Source organism: Coregonus clupeaformis, unplaced genomic scaffold (genome assembly GCF_020615455.1).
Source record: "Coregonus clupeaformis isolate EN_2021a unplaced genomic scaffold, ASM2061545v1 scaf2821, whole genome shotgun sequence".
Classification (NCBI taxonomy): domain Eukaryota; kingdom Metazoa; phylum Chordata; class Actinopteri; order Salmoniformes; family Salmonidae; genus Coregonus; species Coregonus clupeaformis.
The window spans coordinates 38,351-63,586 of NW_025536275.1; the positions used below are offsets into that span (position 1 = coordinate 38,351).

At 43.2% G+C, this 25,236-nt stretch overlaps 2 protein-coding genes and 1 pseudogene across 2 annotated transcripts; 2 read left to right on the top strand and 1 right to left on the bottom strand.

The window, feature by feature from the left end:
* Nucleotides 1–1,161: 1,161 nt before the first annotated feature.
* LOC123489187 (trafficking protein particle complex subunit 5-like) lies at nucleotides 1,162–2,873 on the bottom strand. The gene is made up of 3 exons (XM_045219847.1): nucleotides 2,814–2,873; nucleotides 1,800–2,072; nucleotides 1,162–1,538 (listed from the first exon to the last, which is right to left on the bottom strand). The coding sequence occupies exons 2-3, from the start codon at nucleotides 2,067–2,069 to the stop codon at nucleotides 1,242–1,244; spliced, it is 567 nt and encodes a 188-aa protein (XP_045075782.1). The 5' UTR covers nucleotides 2,070–2,072; nucleotides 2,814–2,873; the 3' UTR covers nucleotides 1,162–1,241.
* A 4,573-nt stretch (nucleotides 2,874–7,446) lies between these two features.
* On the top strand, nucleotides 7,447–10,181 carry LOC123489186 (annotated as a pseudogene).
* Nucleotides 10,182–13,638: 3,457 nt separating this feature from the next.
* Nucleotides 13,639–21,320, top strand: LOC121532587. Its single transcript, XM_045219845.1, has 13 exons — nucleotides 13,639–13,714; nucleotides 14,047–14,105; nucleotides 14,193–14,305; nucleotides 14,503–14,554; nucleotides 14,752–14,958; nucleotides 15,227–15,547; nucleotides 15,742–16,428; nucleotides 16,624–16,800; nucleotides 16,896–17,156; nucleotides 17,353–17,868; nucleotides 18,058–18,471; nucleotides 18,670–19,371; nucleotides 20,443–21,320. Exons 3-13 carry the CDS (start codon nucleotides 14,196–14,198, stop codon nucleotides 21,214–21,216), a joined length of 4,221 nt encoding a protein of 1,406 aa, XP_045075780.1. The 5' UTR covers nucleotides 13,639–13,714; nucleotides 14,047–14,105; nucleotides 14,193–14,195; the 3' UTR covers nucleotides 21,217–21,320.
* The last annotated feature ends 3,916 nt before the right edge of the window (nucleotides 21,321–25,236 follow it).

Consider the following 25,236-nt stretch of genomic DNA (forward strand, 5'->3'; position numbering starts at 1 on the left):
CACTATACATTATACAGCCAATTCGGTATACAGTACATCCCTTTTACATCTCAATCCACACTTCCTACTACCTCTCAACTCTATACAGTGAGGGAAAAAAGTATTTGATCCCCTGCTGATTTTGTATGTTTGCCCACTGACAAAGACATGATCAGTCTATAATTTTAATGGTAGGTTTATTTGAACAGTGAGAGACAGAATAACAACAACAAAATCCAGAAAAACGCATGTCAAAAATGTAATAAATTGATTTGCATTTTAATGAGGGAAATAAGTATTTGACCCCCTCTCAATCAGAAAGATTTCTGGCTCCCAGGTGTCTTTTATACAGGTAACGAGCTGAGATTAGCAGCACACTCTTAAAGGGAGTGCTCCTAATCTCAGCTTGTTACCTGTATAAAAGACACCTGTCCACAGAAGCAATCAATCAGATTCCAAACTCCCCACCATGGCCAAGACCAAAGAGCTCTCCAAGGATGTTAGGGACAAGATTGTAGACCTACACAAGGCTGGAATGGGCTACAAGACCATCGCCAAGCAGCTTGGTGAGAAGGTGACAACAGTTGGTGCGATTATTTGCAAATGGAAGAAACACAAAATAACTGTCAATCTCCCTCGGCCTGGGGCTCCATGCAAGATCTCACCTCGTGGAGTTGCAATGATCATGAGAACGGTGAGGAATCAGCCCAGAACTACACGGGAGGATCTTGTCAATGATCTCAAGGCAGCTGGGACCATAGTCACCAAGAAAACAATTGGTAACACACTACGCCGTGAAGGACTGAAATCCTGCAGCGCCCGCAAGGTCCCCCTGCTCAAGAAAGCACATATACATGCCCGTCTGAAGTTTGCCAATGAACATCTGAATGATTCAGAGGAGAACTGGGTGAAAGTGTTGTGGTCAGATGAGACCAAAATCGAGCACTTTGGCATCAACTCAACTCGCCGTGTTTGGAGGAGGAGGAATGCTGCCTATGACCCCAAGAAGACCATCCACACCGTCAAACATGGAGTTGGAAACATTATGCTTTGGACGGGGCCATGTACCGTCAAATCTTGGGTGAGAACCTCCTTCCCTCAGCCAGGGCATTGAAAATGGGTTGTGGATGGGTATTCCAGCATGACAATGACCCAAAACACACGGCCAAGGCAACAAAGGAGTGGCTCAAGAAGAAGCACCTTAAGGTCCTGGAGTGGACTAGCCAGTCTCCAGACCTTAATCCCATAGAAAACTGTATATCCTATCTGCCCTCCAGTGCCTTGTCTCGGGCGATGACGGCCTCGTCAAACTTGATCATGAGCGTGGTGCCCTTGTGCCAGTGCACCGTGACCTTGGCGGGGAAGCCACTGTGTGTGAGAATGGCCTCCACCACGCCCCCGGTGAAAGCGGCACAGTTGAGCGTGCTGTTCTCCTTGGGCACCGAGATGAAGGCATTGATCAGGGGCTCCTTCTCAATGATATAGTAGGTCTTGTCGTCGTCGTTGGCCTGCTCCAGCTTGTCTGCCTCCTTGCCGAACAGGGCCCTCCAAACCGACACCTGAGGAATCGAGGGGGAACGGAAGGCAGAGAAAGGTAAAGGTTTGTTTGTGTTTATGCTTATGTCAGAGGCCAGGTTTGTTGAAGTGGAGGACAAGTTGCTGCTACAGCCAAGAGCCATGTATACCTAGGCTTTATTTGTATTACATTATAGCCTAATGTTATGTGAATGTTAGTATAATGTTATACATTTGTTGTTATTACACTAATGAAGAAGTAGAGTATGTGAAACACACAATGTGCAATGTTCTCTTGGTCATACCTTGATGAAGAGCAGTATGTTCAACACTTTGGTTTCCCTTTTTCCATTCTTCTCTCTCAACACCAGCACGTCCAGCAGGCTGGCCCCCACGCCTTGACCCAAGTCTGCCAAGCGTGCCTGCAGCTCGGACACAGAGTACACCCGACTCTGGCAGTACCGCACCATCTCAGAGAAGAGCAGAGCGAATGCGCTCACGCTGACCTCAGTCTTGGGTCGGGTGAGCGAGCGCTCTAGAATCGCAGACTTGCCCATGGTGAAGTGAGTCTCCATTTTCTACACGGGGAGGGGAAGGTGAGGAGAGTGAGTGACTGTCAACAACAGCAGCATGTTGGTGTAAAATAAAATAGCAGCGCACGACTGTTGGTGCTTTCAAGACAACTGGGAACTCTGGAAAAAAAACGAGGTCAAATTATGACTTTGGTGATCTTCAGGTCAGAACTCTAGAAGGATGCCCTCTTAGTTGCCGACTTGGAATTCCGAGTTGGTTGACCGTTCAAAACGATTTTTCCCAGCTAGTATTTTCCCGAGTTCCCAGTTGTCTTGAACGCACTATAGTCGGAAGTCGGAGAATCCCGAGTTCCTAGTTATTTTGAACGCGGCATTTGTACCAATCATCACTCAATGACTGTTCTGACAACCATCCATCCATTTCAACACATCAGAAAACGTGCACTGCTACTAGTTGTCTCTAAGTGATGTTAAGCTAGCTAGGCCCTCTGTAGCGCAGTTGGTAGAGCATGGCGTTTGCAACGCCAGGGTTGTGGGTTCGATTCCCACGGGGGCCAGTATGAAAATGTATGCACTCACTAACTGTAAGTCGCTCTGGATAAGAGCGTCTGCTAAATGACTAAAATGTAACGTAAGCTAGCTAGATACTCTTTAACAGAATATGAATAAAAACAAGGATTAACTCGTTCAATGAGCACACATTGTGGAAAGTTGACAATAATACATGCACGAAGAAATAAACATAGCAAATATTCTCATAAAATGATTTAAATTAATCTTTCTCACCAATTTCAGTTGTTGTTCTTAGCAGCACAATTTGCAAACAAATTGTACTTCCTGTTCCGGGTGATACGTCACGATGTTAATGTTGAAATATCTAAAAATGATTTAAAATAATACAGTTTTCATAAATCACTATTTTAAACGGATTTTTAAAAACCTATACTAATAATAATAAAAATAGCTAATTGTCATCCAATAGAGGCCACTATTGTCCCATTTATCCACTGATAATGGCTATTTTCCCTAAAGACACAAAGAGAAAATAAACATAGGGGCCAAAATTCACCTCATTCATTGAGAACAAGAGGTTTGGGGATAGCAAAACCCACAAAAACAAACAGACACTGGCTGCAATTCTCAAAGTAGCAGTCGCTCAAGGGTGATAAACTTTGTTCCCCTTTACTCCCATAAGCCAATGAACACCACCTGCCATGGGACACTAATGTCATAAGTCAGGAACGTTGTTGTCATCTGACAAAGCATACATCCACTGATTATAGTATATGCCTACTACATTGGGTTGTTTTGGGGGAATTTGTTTTGTGTCATTTCCAGTAAGGTTACTGGGCTTCCCTGACATAAAATATTGGTGAAAATATTCTCGGGGGGCTCAGCCATAATTTTTTCCGAACCATCGCGATATATACAAAGAAACATGCGGCCAGAGCTGCTCTGTGTGTGTGTGTCTGTCATCTTATTTGTACAGGAATTTTGCCCGTCTGTCCTTCTGAGTGGCAAACCTCTCAATGACCCTTTGATTAAAGTCAGGAATGTCCCTGACAAGTTTCTTCTCCATGGAGAGCATGGCCAGAGCGTTCAGGCGATCCTGTGTCATGCTGTTTCTCAGGAAGGTCTTGATCCTTTTCAGTGTAGAGAAGCACCTTTCTGACTCAGCAGTTGTCATGGGTGTGGTGATGAGGATCTTGAGGAGGCTGGCAGTCTCTGTGAAAGTGCTCTGAAGGTTGTTCTCCATGAAGAACTGGTACAGGGGCACTGCACCACTACAAGCCTTGAACTCACTGTTCTCATAGATGAGGGACAGTTCGGTTTTGAGCTTGGCCTTGTTCAACATGGGAGTACGCCTCCACGGTTGTTTCAAGCGCTGTATCGGGGAACTTCACACTGTGTTGTGGGAACAACTCTCCGTGCAATAGTGTTGCGCTGATGAGGTGCTGGGTGAAGGAGAACCTCTCTTTGGCATGACTCAGGATGGTATCACATACCTGTAAAAGATACATCATCAGCTTTAATTTGCAATTAAGCTATTTTGATGCAAGTGATCCTGACTGACACATGCCTATGTCCAACTCAAGTATATGATTACCAAGGTGCTGATTGTTCAGGGTTTTGGCTACATACTACCAGGCCTGAAAAAAGTTCTATGGGGAAACACTGACAATTACATCACAACTTACCTCTATAGCCAACCTCTGTTGTTCTCCTGGTCCCAGCATCCTCCGTCGCTTGATGGGCTGTTGCTGCTCGTCAGATGCGCTGTCCCCACACAAAGAGGGAATTGAGGCCCTGGGTCCAAAAAATAAAGTTTAATTTGATAACTTGCAATCAGACTTCTTAGCTCACTGTAATTCCCCTCAACACACAACCAGTGACTTATATATATATATATATATATATATATATATATATAGACAGACAGACAGACAGACAGACAGATAGTGTGTATATACACACAAACTATGTCTAGTAACTGCTTTTAACCTGTGATGTACATAATTAACTGATGTTATTACGTTTTAAAGCCTTTTTCTATTACATTTGTGAGAGGGATGCAACATAATTTTGTTCTGCTGTGCACTTAGCAATAAAGTTAATCTTCAATAACAACTAGGCCTCTTCTAGAAATTGACCTGGTGGACACCTGAATAATTATTACAAACTGTGTAGTACTTTCCTGCATTATTATCAACGTCTGATTGTGTCTTTTGGACAAACACTTGTTCTCGTGGTCGAGTAACAACAACTGCGCTCCTTGAGTGACGGGGTGGTACTTGGTGAGAGAGGGAGAGAGACGACCCAAATTGCGGAGTAAACTAGAAAAACGGACGTTACACATGGCGGAGTGGCATTACCACATTTAACAAACCAAACATTGAAATACCGTTATAGAAGGTAAAGTAAAAACCCAAACTGGTCTGTGCATCAATACCGGTATATAGTAATATATAGGCAACATACCGTAAATCTGTATCAATTATGTATCAGTTTTACATGTGACCCATATCAAATTTGCGCATTCACACTGAAGGAGCACACAAATGCAATGCTCATTTGGCGTGATTGTCGTGGTAACACAGGTGAAAAAAATCCTGAATGGTATCCTAATGGCAGCCATTTTGGTTAGGGAGAAATACAAACAACTCTACTGCCATACATTCCAATTAGACTGAAGGCATACAGTTGTGTCCAAATATATTGGCACCCTTGGGCTTTTCTTAAATAATTCCCTATTTCTTCTAAAATCAGTTGAAATTTGAGAGGGAAAAAATGGGTCTCCACACCTTTAATTATATTTCTGTAAACTTAAGTTTACAATTGTAATTTAGAAAATATAGACAAATGTCATGGACTAAATTATTGGCACCCTGGAGCTAGTACTTGGTTGCACAGCTTTTGGCCAAGATAGCTGCCAACATATGCTTATTGTAGACATCAATGAGCTTGCTGCACCTTTTCTGCTGGCAATTTGGCCCATTCTTCAGCAGCAAACTGCTGTAATTCTTCAATGTTTGAGGGTTGCACTCCACCAACTTCTTTTTTCAGATCTTGCCAAAACTAATGTGGTCCCGTGTAGCTCAGTTGGTAGAGCATGGCGCTTGCAACGCCAGGGTTGTGGGTTCGTTTCCCACGGGGGCCAGTATGAAAAAAAATGTATGCACTCTTAACTGTAAGTCGCTCTGGATAAGAGCGTCTGCTAAATGACTAAAATGTAATGTAAATGTCTTCTCTTTCCTTTTAAAATACTAAAACAAATATAATTGTGACGGCTCTATGATAATCACTCACTTTGATGACCAGACACATTTAGGCTTTTAAACTGTTGTAAGTGAACTATTCATCTTTCTAACAGCATCTTTATCAGCCAATAGTAAATATAGTTATTTACCTGATTGTTAGCATGCTTTCTGTGAACCTCTGGACAAGTGCTTTAATGAAGACAGGGTCGAGTGTTCCTCTTCTGCAGCTGGCTGAAAAGCATGTCCACATTTGGCATGATCTTGTGGAACAGTGCCAGGAAAAAACAGAAAGCCTCGTCTTCGAGCATCCTCACAAAGCCCCCGCCTCTCTGACAGTCGGGGCATCAAAGTTCCCAGAGTCTCTGATGGTCTGGAAACACGTTAGGAGGTCATCCCTGTACTCGTACACAGTGTTTACAGCGCGACTGTGGAAGTTCCACCGTGTTGTAGAGGCTCTGGGGAGTCTCCTCGTGCCCACGCAAGGCCAACTCAAAAGCCCCACAGAACTTCACACAATCGATAATTTTGGATAGAATGTGCCTGTTTTTATCCACCTCCTCATTGTGTTTCCTCACCGCAATCCTGTGGCCGTCATCCAGCTGCGTAGCAATGTTCACCCTTCCTAATACAGCTAGCTTTACAGAGTTGTCCATGTGTGCCCTGGTGTTCTCATGTTTCTTTACCTTCTCTGACAGGTGCTTCATATCCCTCACTCCGGTACCTGTCCATGCTGAATCTGACCCCGTCGTTTTTAAAAAAGCAAGCACGGAAAGCAAAATAAAGCATTAGCATCAGTGCACCCAGCTAGCCAAGCCTTCCTGGTGTACCAGCTACGGGAGAAGCCGCGCATATACTGCTTCCCTTTCTCGCTAGCCTGCTGTCTGATTGAGAGGTCAGGTTGATCTGGGCCCAGCTCTTTCACCCGAACTTTCTCTGACAAAGTTCTCCTCTCAAACGGATCTTGGAGGAGAGATTTCACCGAGTTAGGGTTGGGTCTTGGAGGAGTAACGTTTGCGTTCGCCATTGTCGTCTAGTAAAAATGGCGCCACTGGAGCCCGGTCCTTATTTTATCAGGGGCGAGCTTGGGGCGATAAAATAATCGCCCTCCTTGGATTCGAATTAAAATCGCTGATTAGCTACATTTTATGTCATACATTCATATCTTAAATTAGCAATTGGCTTAACTGCTACGTAGACCCGCCTCCTGGGGCACTTTCTGTATCGCCCAGAGCTGACGAGGGGGCTTACATGACGGTAAACAGACCGCCCCTCTCCTCTATGCATCGTGGAACACATTTACCAGACTTCACCATCTCTGTGTATGTGTGGAAGGTGGATGTAATAGATGTATGTAATACTGTGATGACTAACAGAAACCACCATATCTTCAGCACTTCTCTAGTCCCTTTAAGCCTGATCTCGTCACAAGCTTGAAAGGGCCTTATTTGTTTTCCGATTACAAACTTTGACTTTGGGTAAGAACCAATCAATATTTGGAGGCATCTGTGTATAACGAGTTATTTCATCTATTGGGACACCACATTACAAACACATTGATTCCCCGAAGTGGGAAGTGAAACCAGCTTTAGGTACTTGAAACAAAACCTTATTGAGCACCTGGACATTCTGCTTGTGGTTTGTCATGAGTGGTTGTGGTTTGTCATAGCAGAGTGCTGGATTGTAAGAGATAAGAATATTAAAACTGTCATCGGCTGCCTGAGTTGACCTTGTCTGGGGATCGTTAGTGGGTATAGTTTAGCGTCTGGATCCGGTGTAATACAGCTGCACTCAGAATGACTATAGTGGTTGTATGGCTCTTCATTGTGGCTGGAACGTGCTACAGCGTTCTCTGTTCTGGTAAGTTGTGTTAATGGACTGATATTATACGTTTATTTGGGTTCATATGTCTGAAAGTTTGGCTGCCATACTGCATTGTCTGTACACATCTACATTGGCAACATATGCTTCTATCATTAAACTGAGAGCTCAATTTAACACAAAAATTCACTAGTAATTAGCTGGTGTACGATACATTAAATACCCCAAGATAGTATGAGTATGAATGAAGCCCCAGGTGACTGTTTGCACTGAGTTTGTTGTAGCATGAACGAAAAACATTTTTTTTGGTTTCAGAGAACCACCTGCGGGACATGGACAGTTTTATCAGTGCCGTTGAGCAGGCTGAGGACTCTAACCCAGACCTGTCACCACTAGCCCTGGTGAGGAGCCTTCGACGAAGGACGGCTGGACACGAGGATCCACTCACCCTGCACTTCCTGGGGGCCTCCAACAACATCAGCCACACCCACAAGTCTGTGTTCAACGCCACTCTCTTTGGCTTCTTCGACAAAGCCATCCACCATTTTGTGACGGACCGTGGTGCAGAGAGAGGGGTCGTTCTGACCCAAGATGGCACCACAGTGGCCATCGCTCCCATGCTTCTAGGCATCGAGGTGGGGCTGAAAGCTAAGCTGGAAGGCACCCCATCCTCTGGGCATGTTTCCCCTCACCTTGGCCAAAAACCTAGGGTTGTCGTTCCTTAGCCTCCAGGACTTTCCACCCGCTCAGCGTCTGGGGCTGGACGGCTGCTGGGACAACGTGACCCACCCCAGGGTGTTCCAGCTATCGCGGGTGCCCACCCTGGCCACTGATGCCCTCATCAACGGGGGAATGGATGGGTCCATTTTGGGCATGGACCTTGCCACCCTGGCCCCCTCTGAACAGCCTGTTTATCTCAGCGAGGTGCTGAAGGGTTACTACAACCATGTCCTGGAGGGGCAGGACCTGGGGGTTGTATACAGCCACATCAGCCCCAAGCGCAGGGAGATTGCCCAAGCCCTGCTGGGCACCCTGGACACCCAGAGGCAGGTGATGGAGACCCTATACTTGGTGTGGAGGCTGGAGGACACTCAGTGGATAGCCAATGATACAGGGGTGGAAAAAGCAGTGAGAGACGGAATGCTGGAATTTGTCCACAGATACTGGGGTGAGTCTCGAGATGGGGAAGAGGGAATAATTTACCCCTGTAATTATGAAATTGTAGGTGATGAATGGCTATTAATTTGAAGTCTACAGAAAATTGGTCTGTAGATATGAAGAGTAATTGAACCTATTCTACTCTGGTTCAACCTCTCCTCTCCAGACTGCCCTCCCATCATCCCACGGTGTCAGTGGGGGGCGGCACCCTACCCAGGGTCTCCCTTCCCTCTTGCCCTGCCCCTCCCCTTCCTGTACATCCACCACACCTACCAGCCAGACAGGCCCTGTTGCTCCTTCCGGCAATGCTCCAGGAACATGAGGGCCATGCAGCGCTTCCACCAAGAAGACCGCGGCTGGGCCGACATTGGATATAGGTGACCTTTGATCCCCTCATCCATTAGCAGATTTTAACAAACCCTTTACACTAAGCTTCATAGATAGAGACAAGTGTACTGTGTCAGACAAAAATTGCTGAAGCAGTCATATCATAGCAAATCTTGACATGATATTACACAGTATAACTTGAAGCAATATATAATGACAAGATGCTATAACAGGAATCAGGGTTGTGAGATAATGCAATTTGTTTTATCACTCCAACTCCTAAATGTATGTTCCCCTCAGCTTTGTGGTGGGTTCTGACGGGTACATCTACGAGGGGCGCGGCTGGCGTCACCTTGGCACCCACACCAGGGGGCAGAACTCTTACGGTTATGGCATGGCCTTCATCGGCAACTACTCCTCCTCTCTGCCCTCGCGCCACACCCTGGATCTGGTGCGCCAACACCTGGCCAAGTGTGCAGTGGACGGCGGGCGCCTGCAGGCCAACTTCACCCTCCACGGGCACCGGCAGTTGGTGGACACCTCCTGTCCAGGAGATGCACTCTACTCAGAGATCAGGGGCTGGGAGCACTTTGGGGTGAGAGACTGTTCAGTATTATAGGCTACTATACTGTTAGTCAATGTAAAATGTATCATTTTAATACATATACGATCAAAAGGGCATCACAGTTGCGCCAGAACACCGGAACACTATTCAGTCATAATACAATTGTGCCCTTTTTCATACATTAGTGATAAACACCAACATTGAGCTGTTTGTGCACTGTTGATATTGATGCTGCTGACACATTTTGATCCTGTGTTATCTTGATCACTCATTATAGCAATCTTTTACAGGAAACCAGCTCATCGAAAAAGGACCAATGAAGAAGACAAGCATGTAAAAAGCAGTGTGGAATAAAACCAATTTTGTCAAAACGTCTCATTGGATTGTATGGGGGTATCAATTTGTTATGTCCATGATAATAGTGTGTTTTAGAGTTATAACGTTGTATAACGCTCACCCTCTTGGTTGTCACTGCTTCACATTACAGTATTGTAACACAACAGAGAGACATGTATACTGAACAAAAATATTAAAGCCACATGTAAAGTGTTGGTCCCTTGTTTGATGAGCTGAAATAAAAGAAATGTTCCACATGCACAAAAAGCTTATTTCTCTCCAATTTTGTGCAGAAATGTGTTTACATCCCTGTTAGTGAGCATTTCTCATTTGCAGAGATAATCCATCCACCTGACAGGTGTGGCATATCAAGAAGCTGATTAAACAGCATGATCATTACACAGGTGCACCCTGTGCTGGGGATAATAAAAATAACCTCCACATCCGGCTTCTTCACCTGTGGGATCGTCTGAGACCAGCCATCCGGACAGCTGATGAAACTGAGGAGTATTTCCATCTGTAATAAAGCCCTTTTGTGGGGGAAGACTCATTCTGATTTGCTGGGCCTGGCTCCCCAGTGGGTGGGCCTATGCCCAGTCATGTGAAATCCATAGATTAGGGCCTAATTAATTTATTTGAATTGACTAATTTCCTTATATGAACTGTAAAATCGTTGAAATTGTAGCATGTTGCATTTATATTTTTGATATAGCTGCATCTGTCGCGAGAGAGAGAAAGAGAGAGAGAGAGGGATACCCATTGGTATAGGAATGGCTACCAGAGGATCCAGCATGGATGTGTTCCACTCAATGACTGGGTTCCACTCCTCTTAGCCTATATCCTCTTAGTCCTCTGTAGCTCAGCTGGTAGAGCACGGCACTTGTAACGATAAGGTAGTGGGTTCGATCCCCGGGACCACCCATACACAAAAAAAAAATGTATGCACGCATGACTGTATAATATTATATTTTTTGGATAAAAGCGTCTGCTAAATGGCATATTATTATTATATCAAAATGTTAAACTAAATGTTAATTCATTAAAATAGTTACTTACAATTATATTACTGTAAACATCGCCTTTAAAAAACAAAAAAACATCAGTTTTAGCGGGCGTAGGGAGACAAATGGCCCTGTTGGAATACTTTGAAAGGACCTTTGCATCCTTCCTCCCTTACATGGGGTAATCTCTGATCTAGCATAATCTGGCACTGATCTGGCATTAGTGAAAACTGTTTTGGCTAATGAATTATACAACTTGGCTATCTGTCCAATTCATGAAACACATATTGACCAGGTTGTGAGAGTGCAATGTTTAACAGGTGTGTAAATTAAAATTAATAAAACATTTATTAAATAGGCCTAAAGCCTCGATTTCAATCAAATGATTGTAAACTCAAGGCAGTGAACATTATTTTGAATGTTATTATTAATTTCATTATTGTAATAATAAATATTTTGAAATTATAATTATTTGCTTTATCAGCATGGATTGACAATGGCATATTTGTTCAATTTCTAAATGACAACAATGATTTAGCTATTTTCACACACTTTCAATATATTAACAGTACAGTAAAATGTTAAATATCCAATAACACTGGAAATAGTGCTGGAGGAGATGTCTGCCGTTTTACGGGTTCCTCACCAATTGTGCCATTGTGTGTGTTTTCTTGCCATATTTGTTACTTATTTTGTACATAATGATTATGCCACCGTCTCTTATGACCGAAAATAGCTTCTGGATGTCAGGACAGTGATTACTCACCTCGTACTGGACAAATCTTTTTTCTTTAACGAGTCGGACGCAAAGGATTTTCTTCAGACACCCGACAAGGCCCAAATCTCCGTCATTCGCATGAGAAAGAGAAGGAGATATCGGGAACGTAGACAAACTACGATCACGGATATCCTGCCAATGGTACATTAAAAACTGTAATATCTTATGTTTCACGAGTCGTGGCTGAACGATGACATGGATAACATACAGCTGGCGGGATATACGCTGCATCAGCAAGATAGAACAGCTGCCTCCGGTAAGACAAGGGGTGGCGGACTGTGTATATTTTTAACAACAGCTGGTGCATAACATCTAATATTAAGGAAGTCTCAAGGTTTTTCTCACCTGAGGTAGAGTATCTCATGATAAGCTGTAGACCACACTACTTACCAAGGGAATTTTCATCTATATTTCTCATAGCTGTCTATTTACCACCACATGGCACTAAGCCATGAAGTGCTTTGAAAGGCTGGTCATGGCTCACATCAACACCATTATCCCAGAAACCCTAGACCCACTCTAATTTGCATACCGCCCAAAGAGATCCACAGATGATGCAATCTCTATTGCACTCCACACTGCCCTTTCCCACCTGGACAAAAGGAAAACCTACGTGAGAATGCTATTCATTGACTACAGCTCAGCGTTCAACACCACTGCAACTGGATCCTGGACTTCCTGACGGGCCACCCCCAGGTGGTAAGGTTAGGTAACAACACATCTGCCATGCTGATCCTCAACACGGGGGCCGCTCAGGGGTGCGTGCTCTGTCCCCTCCTGTACTCCCTGTTCACCCATGACTGCATGGCCAGGCACGACTCCAACACCATCATTAACAACAGCGGTAGGCCTGATCACCGACAACGATGAGACAGCCTATAGGGAGGGGCCAAGCTTCCTGCCATCCAGGACCTCTATACCAGGCGGTGTCAGAGACTTCAGCCACCCTAGTCATGGACTTTTATCTCTGCTACCCCATGGCAAGCGGTACCGGAGTGCCAAGTCTAGGTCCAAAAGGCTTCTTAATAGCTTCTACCCCTAGCCTTAAGACTCCTGAACAGCTAATCAAATGGCTACCCGAACTATTTGCATTGTCCCCCCCACCCCCTCTTTTACGCTGCTGCTACTCTCTGTTTATTATCTATGCATAGTCACTTTAATTCTACCTACATGTACATATTACCTCAATTACCTCGACTAACCTGTGCCCCGCACTGACTCTGTACAGGTATCCCCTGTATATAGCCTCGCTACTGTTATTTTACTGCTGCTCTTTAATTATTTATATTTTTTACTTAACACTTATTTTTTGTTAAAACTGCATTGTTGGTTAAGGGCTTGTAAGTAAGCATTTCACTGTAATGTCTACACCTGTTGTATTCCGCACATGTGACAAATACAATTTGATTTGATTTGATTTAGTTGATATCTAGGCACAGTGTAAATTGTATTGATTGATTCTGTAATTTCTTTCATATAGCCACCTTTAAATAGCCTATTGTCTTCAACTTTTAAGAGATTTTTTAACCAACACATTTTAATACTGTATTGCATGTTTTATGTATTTTTCTTTCAATGCCAATAAACCATCATAAAATACGTTTTGTTCCCGTGACATCGCCTAAAAATGTTATAGGATCTGTATTCATTAGGGAGAAATAAGATTTGCCCGGGGCAAATGATACAACAGGACAAATAAATGTGCTCAGAAATTACGCACTCTGTCCGCAATAAGGAACGCGTCACCATAGAAATCGAATCTAGATTATAATTCTATACGCGTCACAATGCCCAGTAACATATATTCTAATTCCTAATTCTATGTGTATCACTCAGAGGTTAAGTTATTCACATTCACAACCAACCTACAGTTTATCTATAGCAAACGCGCATTCTTCATTCAAGACAATCAAAAAAATCATATATTTTTTATTGTTCTCAGTAAGGTAAGTAGGTCTTCCCATAATGAGAATGACCGATATTGCACGCATTCGACATTTGAGAAAAATAACGTTACTTGGATCATATCGAATCTATTAGATATACAACCAATTTATCGACAATCTAAGATGACTTGCTTCCTCATCATAATTAAGATCTCATTAATCTCATCTGCATTTTCATTGTTTATATTGCATGGTCTTGTTCTATGTAAGGTATAATGTATATTCTTCCCATTTAGATAACTTTTTCCAGCATGAATTAATAAAAGATAGATGTACTGCTGTAGACATCTGGTGTTGGGTACTGTGCTCAGTAACCCTCGCTCTTTCTGCAGGGTTTTGGCCAACAAACATTTATAATCAATAAGGCCTCATCACTCTCCATGGAGGAGCAGTAAGTTTTTGCCATGAACCAATTCATATCACTCTCTGATTGCCACATTCTAACTGGTTAAGTCACTAATTGAAGACTCTATTGCAGAAAATGCTCAAGAGGCAATTCTGTATGCTGAAAGCCCAGGGAAGACTCCCACTGGACCTACCTCTGAGACCAATGAAGGCCTGGCTCCTGGCAGGGAAAAGAGTCTTCCTGGAGTAAGTGCAGTGTTCTCAGACTATTTTCAAATACGAAGTACGAAACTTTATACTTCATTTAGGTAACTTGAGTTTATCACATCAGTACACAAGGCCAAATAATAACCCGAATGTATCAAAATATATTAGATGATAGCAATAGTTTGATAGAAAGTGTAGACAGACACAGTCTGATACATTTCCATATTCACATGAAGGCGTGAGGCAGAGACATGGAAGAGATGGAGGAAGGTCTCTGTAGCTGAATTGGTGAGGACTATGTAGAGCAAACAGTACACCCACTGTAAAGCACTTCAAATATCAGCAAGCTCATTTTTGTACCCAGAGAAAAACAATAGCTATCAGTTCAAATTCATAATTTCCCCCATCATTTCAATGATGGACCAGTGTCCAGTCTCACCTGGTACATCAACGGTCTTTTAATGACATATTATGTTGTTACATAGACTTGGGATGCAAAGAGGGGCCTGGAATTACAGGAAACAGAGACAGAGATAGTTATCCTGCTCAGTGGCCAGAGAGTTCAGGATGAATTAAGGATACCAAATGTCATCGTGGACACTGCGCCCGACGGAGACATCCAGCTTCTGAAAGAGGAGCGTTGGAAGTTGAACTTCTTGCACCTAAAGGATGAGACATGCCTGGCCACTGAGGTAAGACATAAGAGCCATCTACAATGCCAATATTGTTTCTTTGAATAAAATGTCAAGCATCTTTGTCGTTTCTGTGTATAATATGGTGGTAAAAGTTGGTCAATATTACATAGGAGTTACTATCAACGTTGGATGTTTTTGGTTTGTTTTATTTGTGAAACAGCTATAGGATATCAATCAATCACATTTATTTATAAAGCCCTTTTTACATCAGCAGATGTCACAAAGTGCTATACAGATAGTTATGTATGTCTCTGTCCATTTACAGCTCTCTGAGCTTTATGGACATTCTGAGACCTCTTCAAAGGAAACTCTAATTGAAGAGAAAAGACCAAAGACCAAGTGCCCGGCCAGTGTCGCAGGGGCTGCTGACATTGACAACACCAACGAGGAGGCTTCAGTGGAGTCTCCGAATAACAATGTGGTGGATGTCCAGGCTGAACCGCTGGCCCTGGTCGGTGTGGAGAAAGAGGCTGCTGGAGATGGAAAGGTCCTCAGCATGGTGGTGAAGCCCAAAGTGTGGCTGAAGGAGGGTTGTAAAGATCAGCTAACCCGAAAATTCTATGATATGATTGCGGAACTACCAAAGGTAAGGAACAAGAAGCCTGTTTCGTAAAGGTCAAGTGTCTTTCCAAGTTGGGTGTATCAGAGTTGTCTCAAACTGGACAATATTACAAATTAGCTTCTATACATTTTGACTTTAGATGTCTGTGGTATGTTTTGTGAAAAAGGACAGATATTGTTTTGTTCTTACTCTTTCATTGCTCTGCATTGTCTATTTAGTCCTATTTCGGATCCACTGAGAGCCTTCCTGAGATGTGTGGCAGAGGTCCTGAGGTGTGTAGCAGAGTGCCTGAGGTGTGCAGCAGAGGTCCTGAGGTGTGCAGAAGCGTGCCTGAGGTGAGAAGCGGAGGTCCTGAGGTGAGGTGCAGAGGTCCTGAGGTGAGCAGCAGAGGTCCTGAGGTGAGCAGCAGAGGTCCTGAGGTGTGCAGCATAAGTTCACAGGTGTGCAGCACAGGTCCTGAGGTGTGCAGTGGAGTGCCTGAGGTGTCAAATGCAGTGGGTGAGGTGTTAAGTGACACAAAGAAGACAGAGGCTACTGGAGCCCTTCTGAACACTGGAAATGGCCTGAGAAAGGTGGTGCAGCTATCCAATGAGAGCCGTCCTGAGGTGTGCAGCAGTCCCGAGGTATGCAGTGGAGTGCCTGACATGTGCAGTGGAGTGCCTGAAGTGTTCAATGGAGGTCCTGAGGTGTGCAGGGGAAGTCCTGAGGTGTTCAGTGAGGTGCCTGAGGCACCAAACGCAGTGGAAGAGGTGTCCAGTGACAAAAAGAAGACAGCGGCTGCTGAAAACCTTCTGGACACTGAAAATGTCCTTAGCAAGGTTGTGAACCCCAAAGGGTGGCTGAAGGAGGGCTGGGAAGATCAGCTGCACAGAGACTTCAATAATATGATTGCAAAACTCCCAAAGGTAATGAACAAGAAGCCTGTTTTGTAAATGAAAGGTCAAGCATCTTTGAATGTTGGGTGTATCAGGGTTGTCTCAATCTGGACAATATTATAAATTAGCTACTATAATCTTTGACTTTGGATGTCTGTGGTATGTTTTTGAAAAACGACAGATGTGTTGTTCTTGCTCTTTCATTACGCTGCATTGTCTGTTTAGTCCTATTTCGGATCCACCGAGAGCCTTCCTGAGGTGTGCAGCAGAGGTCCTGAGGCCTCAAACGCAGTGGAAGAGGTGTGCAGTGACACAAAGAAGACAGAGTCTACTGGAAATCATCTGAAAATGGGAAATGGCCTAAGCAAGGTGGTGCAGCTATGCACTGAGAGCCGTCCTGAGGTGTGCAGCAGTCCTGAGGTGTTCATCAGAGTGCCTGAGGTGTTCAGTGGAGGTCCCGAGTGGAAGAGGTATGCAGTAAGGGGAGTGCCTGACAGGTGTGCAGTGGAGTGCCTGAAGTGTTCAATGGAGGTCCTGAGGTGTGCAGGGGAAGTCCTGAGGTGTTCAGTGAGGTGCCTGAGGCACCAAACGCAGTGGAAGAGGTGTCCAGTGACAAAAAGAAGACAGCCGCTGCTGAAAACCTTCTGGACACTGAAAATGTCCTTAGCAAGGTGGTGAAACCCAAAGGGTGGCTGAAGGAGGGCTGGGAAGATCAGCTGCACCGAGACTTCAATAATATGATTGCAAAACTCCCAAAGGTAATGAACAAGAAGCCTGTTTTGTAAATGAAAGGTCAAGCATCTTTGTAAGTTGGGTGTATCAGGGTTGTCTCAATCTGGACAATATTATAAATTAGCTACTATAATCTTTGACTTTGGATGTCTGTGGTATGTTTTTTGAAAAACGACAGATGTGTAGTTCTTGCTCTTTCATTACGCTGCATTGTCTGTTTAGTCCTATTTCGGATCCACCGAGAGCCTTCCTGAGGTGTGCAGCAGAGGTCCTGAGGCCTCAAACGCAGTGGAAGAGGTGTGCAGTGACACAAAGAAGACAGAGTCTACTGGAAACCATCTGAAAACGGGAAATGGCCTAAGCAAGGTGGTGCAGCTATCCACTGAGAGCCGTCCTGAGGTGTGCAGCAGTCCTGAGGTGTGCATCAGAGTGCCTGAGGTGTTCAGTGGAGGTCCCGAGGTATGCAGTGGAGTGCCTGACATGTGCAGTGGAGTGCCTGAAGTGTTCAATGGAGGCTGGGTGTGCAGGGGAAGTCCTGAGGTGTTCAGTGAGGTGCCTGAGGCACCAAACGCAGTGGAAGAGGTGTCCAGTGACAAAAAGAAGACAGCGGCTGCTGAAAACATTCTGGACACTGAAAATGTCCTTAGCAAGGTGGTGAACCCCAAAGGGTGGCTGAAGGAGGGCTGGGAAGATCAGCTGCACCGAGACTTCACTAATATGATTGCAAAACTCCCAAAGGTAATGAACAAGAAGCCTGTTTTGTAAATGAAAGGTCAAGCATCTTTGTAAATTGGGTGTATCAGGGTTTTCTCAATCTGGACAATATTAGCTACTATAATCTTTGACTTTGGATGTCTTTGGTATGTTTTTTGAAAAACGATATATGTGTTGTTCTTGCTCTTTCATTACTCTGCATTGTCTGTTTAGTCCTATTTCGGATCCACCGAGAGCCTTCCTGAGGTGTGCAGCAGAGGTCCTGAGGACTCAAACGCATTGGAAGAGGTGTGCAGTGACACAAAGAAGACAGAGGCTACTGGAAACCTTCTGAAAACGGGAAATGGCCTAAGCAAGGTGGTGCAGCTATCCACTGAGAGCCGTCCTGAGGTGTGCAGCAGTCCTCAGGTGTGCATTAGAGTGTCTGAGGTGTTCAGTGGAGGTCCCGAGGCCTCAAACACAGTGGAAGAAGTGTGCAGTGACAAAAAGAAGACAGCGGCTGCTGAAAACCTTCTGGACACTGAAAATGTCTTTAGCAAGGTGGTGAACCCCAAAGGGTGGCTGAAGGAGGGCTGGGAAGATCAGCTGCACCGAGACTTCAATAATATGATTGCAAAACTCCCAAAGGTAATGAACAAGAAGCCTGTTTTGTAAATGAAAGGTCAAGCATCTTTGTAAATTGGGGGTATAAGGGTTGTCTCAATCTGGACAATATTATAAATTAGCTACTATAATCTTTGACTTTGGATGTCTGTGGTATTTAAAAAAAAAAAAACGACAGATGTGTTGTTCTTGCTCTTTCATTACGCTGCATTGTCTGTTTAGTCCTATTTCGGATCCACCGAGAGCCTTCCTGAGGTGTGCAGCAGAGGTCCTGAGGCCTCAAACACAGTGGAAGAGGTGTGCAGTGACACAAAGAAGACAGAGTCTACTGGAAACCATCTGAAAACGGGAAATGGCCTAAGCAAGGTGGTGCAGCTATCCACTGAGAGCCGTCCTGAAGTGTGCAGCAGTCCTGAGGTGTGCATTAGAGTGCCTGAGGTGTTCAGTGGAGGTCCCGAGGCCTCAAACACAGTGGAAGAGGTTCGCAGTGACACAAAGAAGACAGAGGCTACTGTAAACCTTCTGAAAACGGGAAATGGCCTATGCAAGGTTGTGCAGCTATCCACTGAGAACCGTCCTGAGGTGTGCAGCAGTCCTGAGGTGTGCATCAGAGTGACTGAGGTGTTCAGTGGAGGTCCCGAGGTATGCAGTGGAGTGCCTAACATGTGCAGTGGAGTGCCTGAAGTGTTCAATGGAGGTCCTGAGGTGTGCAGGGGAAGTCCTGAGGTGTTCAGTGAGGTGTCTGAGGCACCAAACGCAGTGGAAGAGGTGTCCAGTGACAAAAAGAAGACAGCGGCTGCTGAAAACATTCTGGACACTGAAAATGTCCTTAGCAAGGTGGTGAAGCCCAAAGGGTGGCTGAAGGAGGGCTGGGAAGATCAGCTGCACCGAGACTTCAATAATATGATTGCAAAACTCCCAAAGGTAATGAACAAGAAGCCTGTTTTGTAAATGAAAGGTCAAGCATCTTTGTAAATTGGGTGTATCAGGGTTGTCTCAATCTGGACAATATTTTAAATTAGCTACTATAATCTTTGACTTTGGATGTCTGTGGTATGTTTTTTGAAAAACGACAGATGTGTTGTTCTTGCTCTTTCATTACGCTGCATTGTCTGTTTAGTCCTATTTCAGAACCACCGAGAGCCTTCATGAGGTGTGCAGCAGAGGTCCTGAGGCCTCAAACGCAGTGGAAGAGGTGTGCAGTGACACAAAGAAGACAGAGTCTACTGGAAACCATCCGAAAACGGGAAATGGCCTAAGCAAGGTGGTGCAGCTATCCAATGAGAGCCGTCCTGAGGTGTGCAGCAGTCCTGAGGTGTGCATTAGAGTGCCTGAGGTGTTCAGTGGAGGTCCCGAGGCCTCAAACACAGTGGAAGAGGTGTGCAGTGACACAAAGAAGACAGAGGCTACTGTAAACCTTCTGAAAATGGGAAATGGCCTATGCAAGGTTGTGCAGCTATCCACTGAGAACCGTCCTGAGGTGTGCAGCAGTCCTGAGGTGTGCATCAGAGTGCCTGAGGTGTTCAGTGGAGGTCCCGAGGTATGCAGTGGAGTGCCTGACATGTGCAGTGGAGTGCCTGAAGTGTTCAATGGAGGTCCTGAGGTGTTCAGTGAGGTGCCTGAGGCACCAAACGCAGTGGAAGAAATGTCCAGTGACAAAAAGAAGACAGCGGCTGCTGAAAACCTTCTGGACACTGAAAATGTCCTTAGCAAGGTGGTGAACCCCAAAGGGTGGCTGAAGGAGGGCTGGGAAGATCAGCTGCACCGAGACTTCACTAATATGATTGCAAAACTACCAAAGGTAATGAACAAGAAGCCTGTTTTGTAAATTAAAGGTCAAGCATCTTTGTAAGTTGGGTGTATCAGGGTTGTCTCAATCTGGACAATATTATGAATTAGCTACTATGATCTTTGACTGGATGTCTGTGGTATGTTTTTTGAAAAACGACAGATGTGTTGTTCTTGCTCTTTCATTACATTGCATTGTCTGTTTAGTCCTATTTCGGATCCACCGAGAGCCTTCCTGAGGTGTGCAGCAGAGGTCCTGAGGCCTCAAACGCAGTGGAAGAGGTGTGCAGTGACACAAAGAAGACAGAGTCTACTGGAAACCATCTGAAAACGGGAAATGGCCTAAGCAAGGTGGTGCAGCTATCCACTGAGAGCCGTCCTGAGGTGTGCAGCAGTCCTGAGGTGTGCATTAGAGTGCTTGAGGTTTTCAGTGGAGGTCCCGAGGCCTCAAACACAGTGGAAGAGGTGTGCAGTGACACAAAGAAGACAGAGGCTACTGTAAACCTTCTGAAAACGGGAAATGGCCTATGCAAGGTTGTGCAGCTATCCACTGAGAACCGTCCTGAGGTGTGCAGCAGTCCTGAGGTGTGCATCGGAGTGCCTGAGGTGTTCAGTGGAGGTCCCGAGGTATGCAGTGGAGTGCCTGACATGTGCAGTGGAGTGCCTGAAGTGTTCAATGGAGGTCCTGAGGTGTTCAGTGAGGTGCCTGAGGCACCAAACGCAGTGGAAGAGGTGTCCAGTGACAAAAAGAAGACAGCGGCTGCTGAAAACCTTCTGAACACTGGAAATGGCCTCAGCAAGGTGATGCAGCTATCTACTGAGAGCTGTCCTGAGGTGAGCAGCGGAGTGACCGAGGCGTTGAACTCAGTGGCAAAGGTGTCCAGCGAAACAAAGAAGCGGAAAAAAAATGGCGTTCTGCGATTCTTCCGACGTGTGTGGAAGTTCTTCACATGCACCATCAGCCTCCCCAAAGAGGAGTGACTCAAGCACAAACACACACACACACAACTCTGGGCCACACTCTGCATCTGAATTTCTCCACCATCTCCACCTTTCCTTTGAACTGCCTATTTTTAATAATAAAAATAAAGGGGATCTGAACCCCAACAAAAAAACTGTTTTCATTAGTGTTCTTCATATAACTTGAAATTCATAATGCTTGAAATAACATTTTTATTAATTAATTATCCAGACTATTAAGCTGTTTGAGAAGTACTTATTAAGTACTTATTAATCACAGTATTACTGCATTACACACTAGTAAATATGTACGAAATCATTTGAGACACTTTGCATATTAATGTAAGTTTGTGGTTGAATGGCTCTACTGTGGGATATTTTCCTCATCAAAACCAAATCAAACTTTATTTTCAGAGCACATTTCTTACAGATTATGCATTTCAAAGTGCTTAGCAAATAAAATAAAAGGTTAGAAAGACACAAATAGGTTTTATAAATGAGACAAATTAAAATAGTAAAACAATAACAGTGGACATGAGAGACTAATGCATTAAAATAAATGAAAATAAATAAGATATATACAACAGATAGTATGACTAAGCAGAAGCATGGTTAAAAGGTATGTCTTAAGCTCTTCAAACTGTCTACAGTTTCTTGAGGCCCTCAGATCCTCCGGCAGGCTGTTCCAAAGGCCAGGACCATAGTGGCTGAAGGCAGCCTCACCAAACGTTTTGGTTCTCACCTTTGGAACAACTAAAAGAGGATCTGAGGGACCGACCGGGCACATACAGTATCTTAAAAGCATGTCAGCTCAGCTGGTAGAGACCCGGGACCACCCATACACAATAAAAATGTATGCACGCATGACTGAATCGCTTTGGATAAAAGCGTCGAAATGGAAATTGATTATTATTATTATTCAGGTGCAGGGCCACGTAGTACTTTAAAAATCAATACAGCTATTTTAAAATAAATTATAAAACTACAGGCAACATTTACATTTACATTTACATCATTTAGCAGACGCTCTTATCCAGAGCGATTTACAAATTGGTGCATTCAATTTAGGATAGCAAGTGGGAGAATTTTTATGGGGTGGGGAGGGGGAGGGGGGGGGTAGAAGGATTAATTTTATACTATTCCAGGTTGTTATGATGAGTTTCTCAGGTATCAAAGAATCAAGGATGCAAGGATATTCTTAGACATTCTGTGGAGATTTCATACCAAGTATTTATTGAATCACGAGCTCGTGGGTTCATCTAACAAACGGAGATGGTTTTGCCCTTCGTCAGTTGAACTAACTAGACAAAGAAGACCCTCTATCTTATATAGCCTTTTGATTCTCATTCCTTTCACATACATTTGGCAAGTCTCCATGGGCCCTCCCTGTCTTTGAAGTTCATTCCTTTTTACTCCAAGTCAGTATACTAAACATCACTCATGCTATCCTAAACATCACTAATCTACCTTGACATAATGGAATGTAGACTTTGTGGCCCCAAACCACTCATCTCTTAACTCTTCCTCTGTCCTCACAACACTATGGCATGACATCATTATACCATAAAAACATCATATCAATCCACTCTTTTTTTTTAATTTTTTTGTGGTAAGTGACATGACTTAACCCCAACAATGCACATATAACTTTATATAAAATACAATATTCTCCCATCAGTAGTACACACATCTCTGACTAGATCCTAAACTATGCTAGATAACTGAGAATTGATTGCTTCCACCATTCATACCTGAATCCAACTCCATTCTCCATATATGTAATCAACAAAGGTATAAATTCTCAGTCATTATGCGATATCAAACCTCTCAAACCTCTATAAACTCAGTCTGAGTAAAAGATAAACACATAATTAACTACTATATATTCATGATAATAATCTATGTAGTCAAAACCCCATTTTTATATATATAAGGAAAAATCCCACATAGATCATTATGCCCCCTTTTAAAATAACCCCTATTTCTGAGACATGCAATCAAAAAAAACATACATAGAAATAAATTGTGACCATCATGACATCATCCCCACAAATACAAAGATCCGTGACACTTTGTAAATTACATGGATGTTACAATATATGCAAATGAATATATCAAAAATAGAAATAACTTCAGTCTTCTTACTTTTACTTATTTATAGGTTCACACCATTCTATGCCAAATTATCCCTTATTATGCATTAAGATACCATCTGTATTTACCTCACTAGAAGACAAAAACACAACAGTTTAATTAATTTCATTTCTAAACAATAAATCCCTATAAACATTCACCATATGACAAATTATTATGCTTTAACAATTATTCCTAATACCAATTCCTAATATACATCCCAATTTCCATTATATAAACCCTTTAAATACATATAACCGAATGGAATGACAGTCAGTTGATTCCTGAAAAATCAGAAAAATCTTGAAATTATTGGAGGTATATAACTCTGTTCCTCCACTCAGGTGCTCAGCCATAACCACATCTCATCATTGTCATTCCTCAAACGTCGTCCTCTATCACCTGATAATTGTCATCAACAGTATCCTCATCTCTAATCGTCAATTTCATCGTAGCCTTCTGTATCATTGGTTGACATGATACCTGTTCAATCTCCCCTCTATCCATACCTCCTTTGTGTTAGAAAAGTCCTACAATGTTACATATAGATCTAGGAATCTCTCTTTCTTACTTGCCCCTCCATCAAGGTAGCCATCAACACCTATTACTAACCTTCCCACTTGGGTGTTGTCCATCAATGACTTCATTAATCCTTTACCACCACATAGTCTCCAAGTTGCAAAAAATGTCCAGATTCTCCCGGTAGGTCTGTCAGAGAAGCTCATCACCTTTTCTAAAGAAAGTCTGGATAACATTGTTAGTTGAGACACAGCATGCTACTTCAACCTTTCTTCTTATCCTTCCTGATAAGCCTTTTAGATTAGGGGAAGTGCACATTCTTGCATCTTGTTATAGTCACTAATGTCATAGAAAGGCCTCCTCTAAATTCTGCCTTATACCACAAATACATTTTCCCCAAAACATTTAATCTAACCCATAACACATGACTTTCTACTGCTCATATTCTTAATACAATATGCAAATATACCAATAAATCCTCATACCATCAATACTACCCCCTTTTTTGAACACATGAGTCACAACGTGATTCATGCTTTCGAAAACAAAACACCAACATTGTTAATTAAACCCTAAAAAAATGAAATTAAAAAGACAACCTTTGATAATACCTCCATTTACCTCTATCCCGTAAGGTAATCCAAGATTAGCATACATAACTATCAACAGTTATCCCTCATTCAGGATAGCTCTCTCTCTCTCCCTTGTTATTATCTAGCCCAAATCATATATATTAAAATCAAATTATAAACCACAATCAGTTATAATAAATTACCCTCAACTCAGTAAAATGAACTATCTTAAATTTCTCAGCCCTTGTTTCTCGGATTACTAGTGTGGATGATCAGATCACACCAGCAAGTCAGAACAGAGTTCAGAGGTCATTGAAATCATTCAACGAATTGATAGTATACTAATCATTACCAACATTCAAAACATCTAATAAATGTTATGTACCCCAAGTGTACATAAAATCCTCATGACATTTATTCTCAGAATAAATCATGTATACCCAAAACTCAGTCAAAAAATAAAAATAAAAAGTCATTGTGTGTGCTCCTTTAAGACGTATCACCTTTGACCTGTTGAAAATCCCCTTAAATAAAAATAACAACCTTTTATAACATCATCCTAGGTGAGTTGTGTGTTTATTTGAAAAACCCATTTGGAAAACAAATAAAACAAACATGGCCAGGCTTTATTTAATTTGGTAGCTCCCTATTACAACCTAAAAAACAAGACTACTTAATTTTACTAACTAGTTCCACCCTAGCTCTGGGCAAATATTCCAATGAGATAAAGAAATGCCCTTTCTCCTGGAATAGAAAGTATACATGTTGTTAACATATAATCAACAATCCAAAGCTAGCAATTACACACAAAACATGA

Bases quoted from the DNA above. Each gene is read 5' to 3' on its own strand.
- LOC123489187 (XM_045219847.1), bottom strand. From the start codon at position 2,069: ATGGAGACTCACTTCACCATGGGCAAGTCTGCGATTCTAGAGCGCTCG. The intron at 1,539-1,799 runs GTATGACCAAGA...TCGATTCCTCAG, and splicing joins ACATACTGCTCTTCATCAAG to GTGTCGGTTTGGAGGGCCCT.
- LOC121532587 (XM_045219845.1), top strand. From the start codon at position 14,196: ATGCTCAAGAGGCAATTCTGTATGCTGAAAGCCCAGGGAAGACTCCCA. The intron at 17,157-17,352 runs GTAATGAACAAG...TTGTCTGTTTAG, and splicing joins TGATTGCAAAACTCCCAAAG to TCCTATTTCGGATCCACCGA. The intron at 18,472-18,669 runs GTAATGAACAAG...TTGTCTGTTTAG, and splicing joins TGATTGCAAAACTCCCAAAG to TCCTATTTCGGATCCACCGA.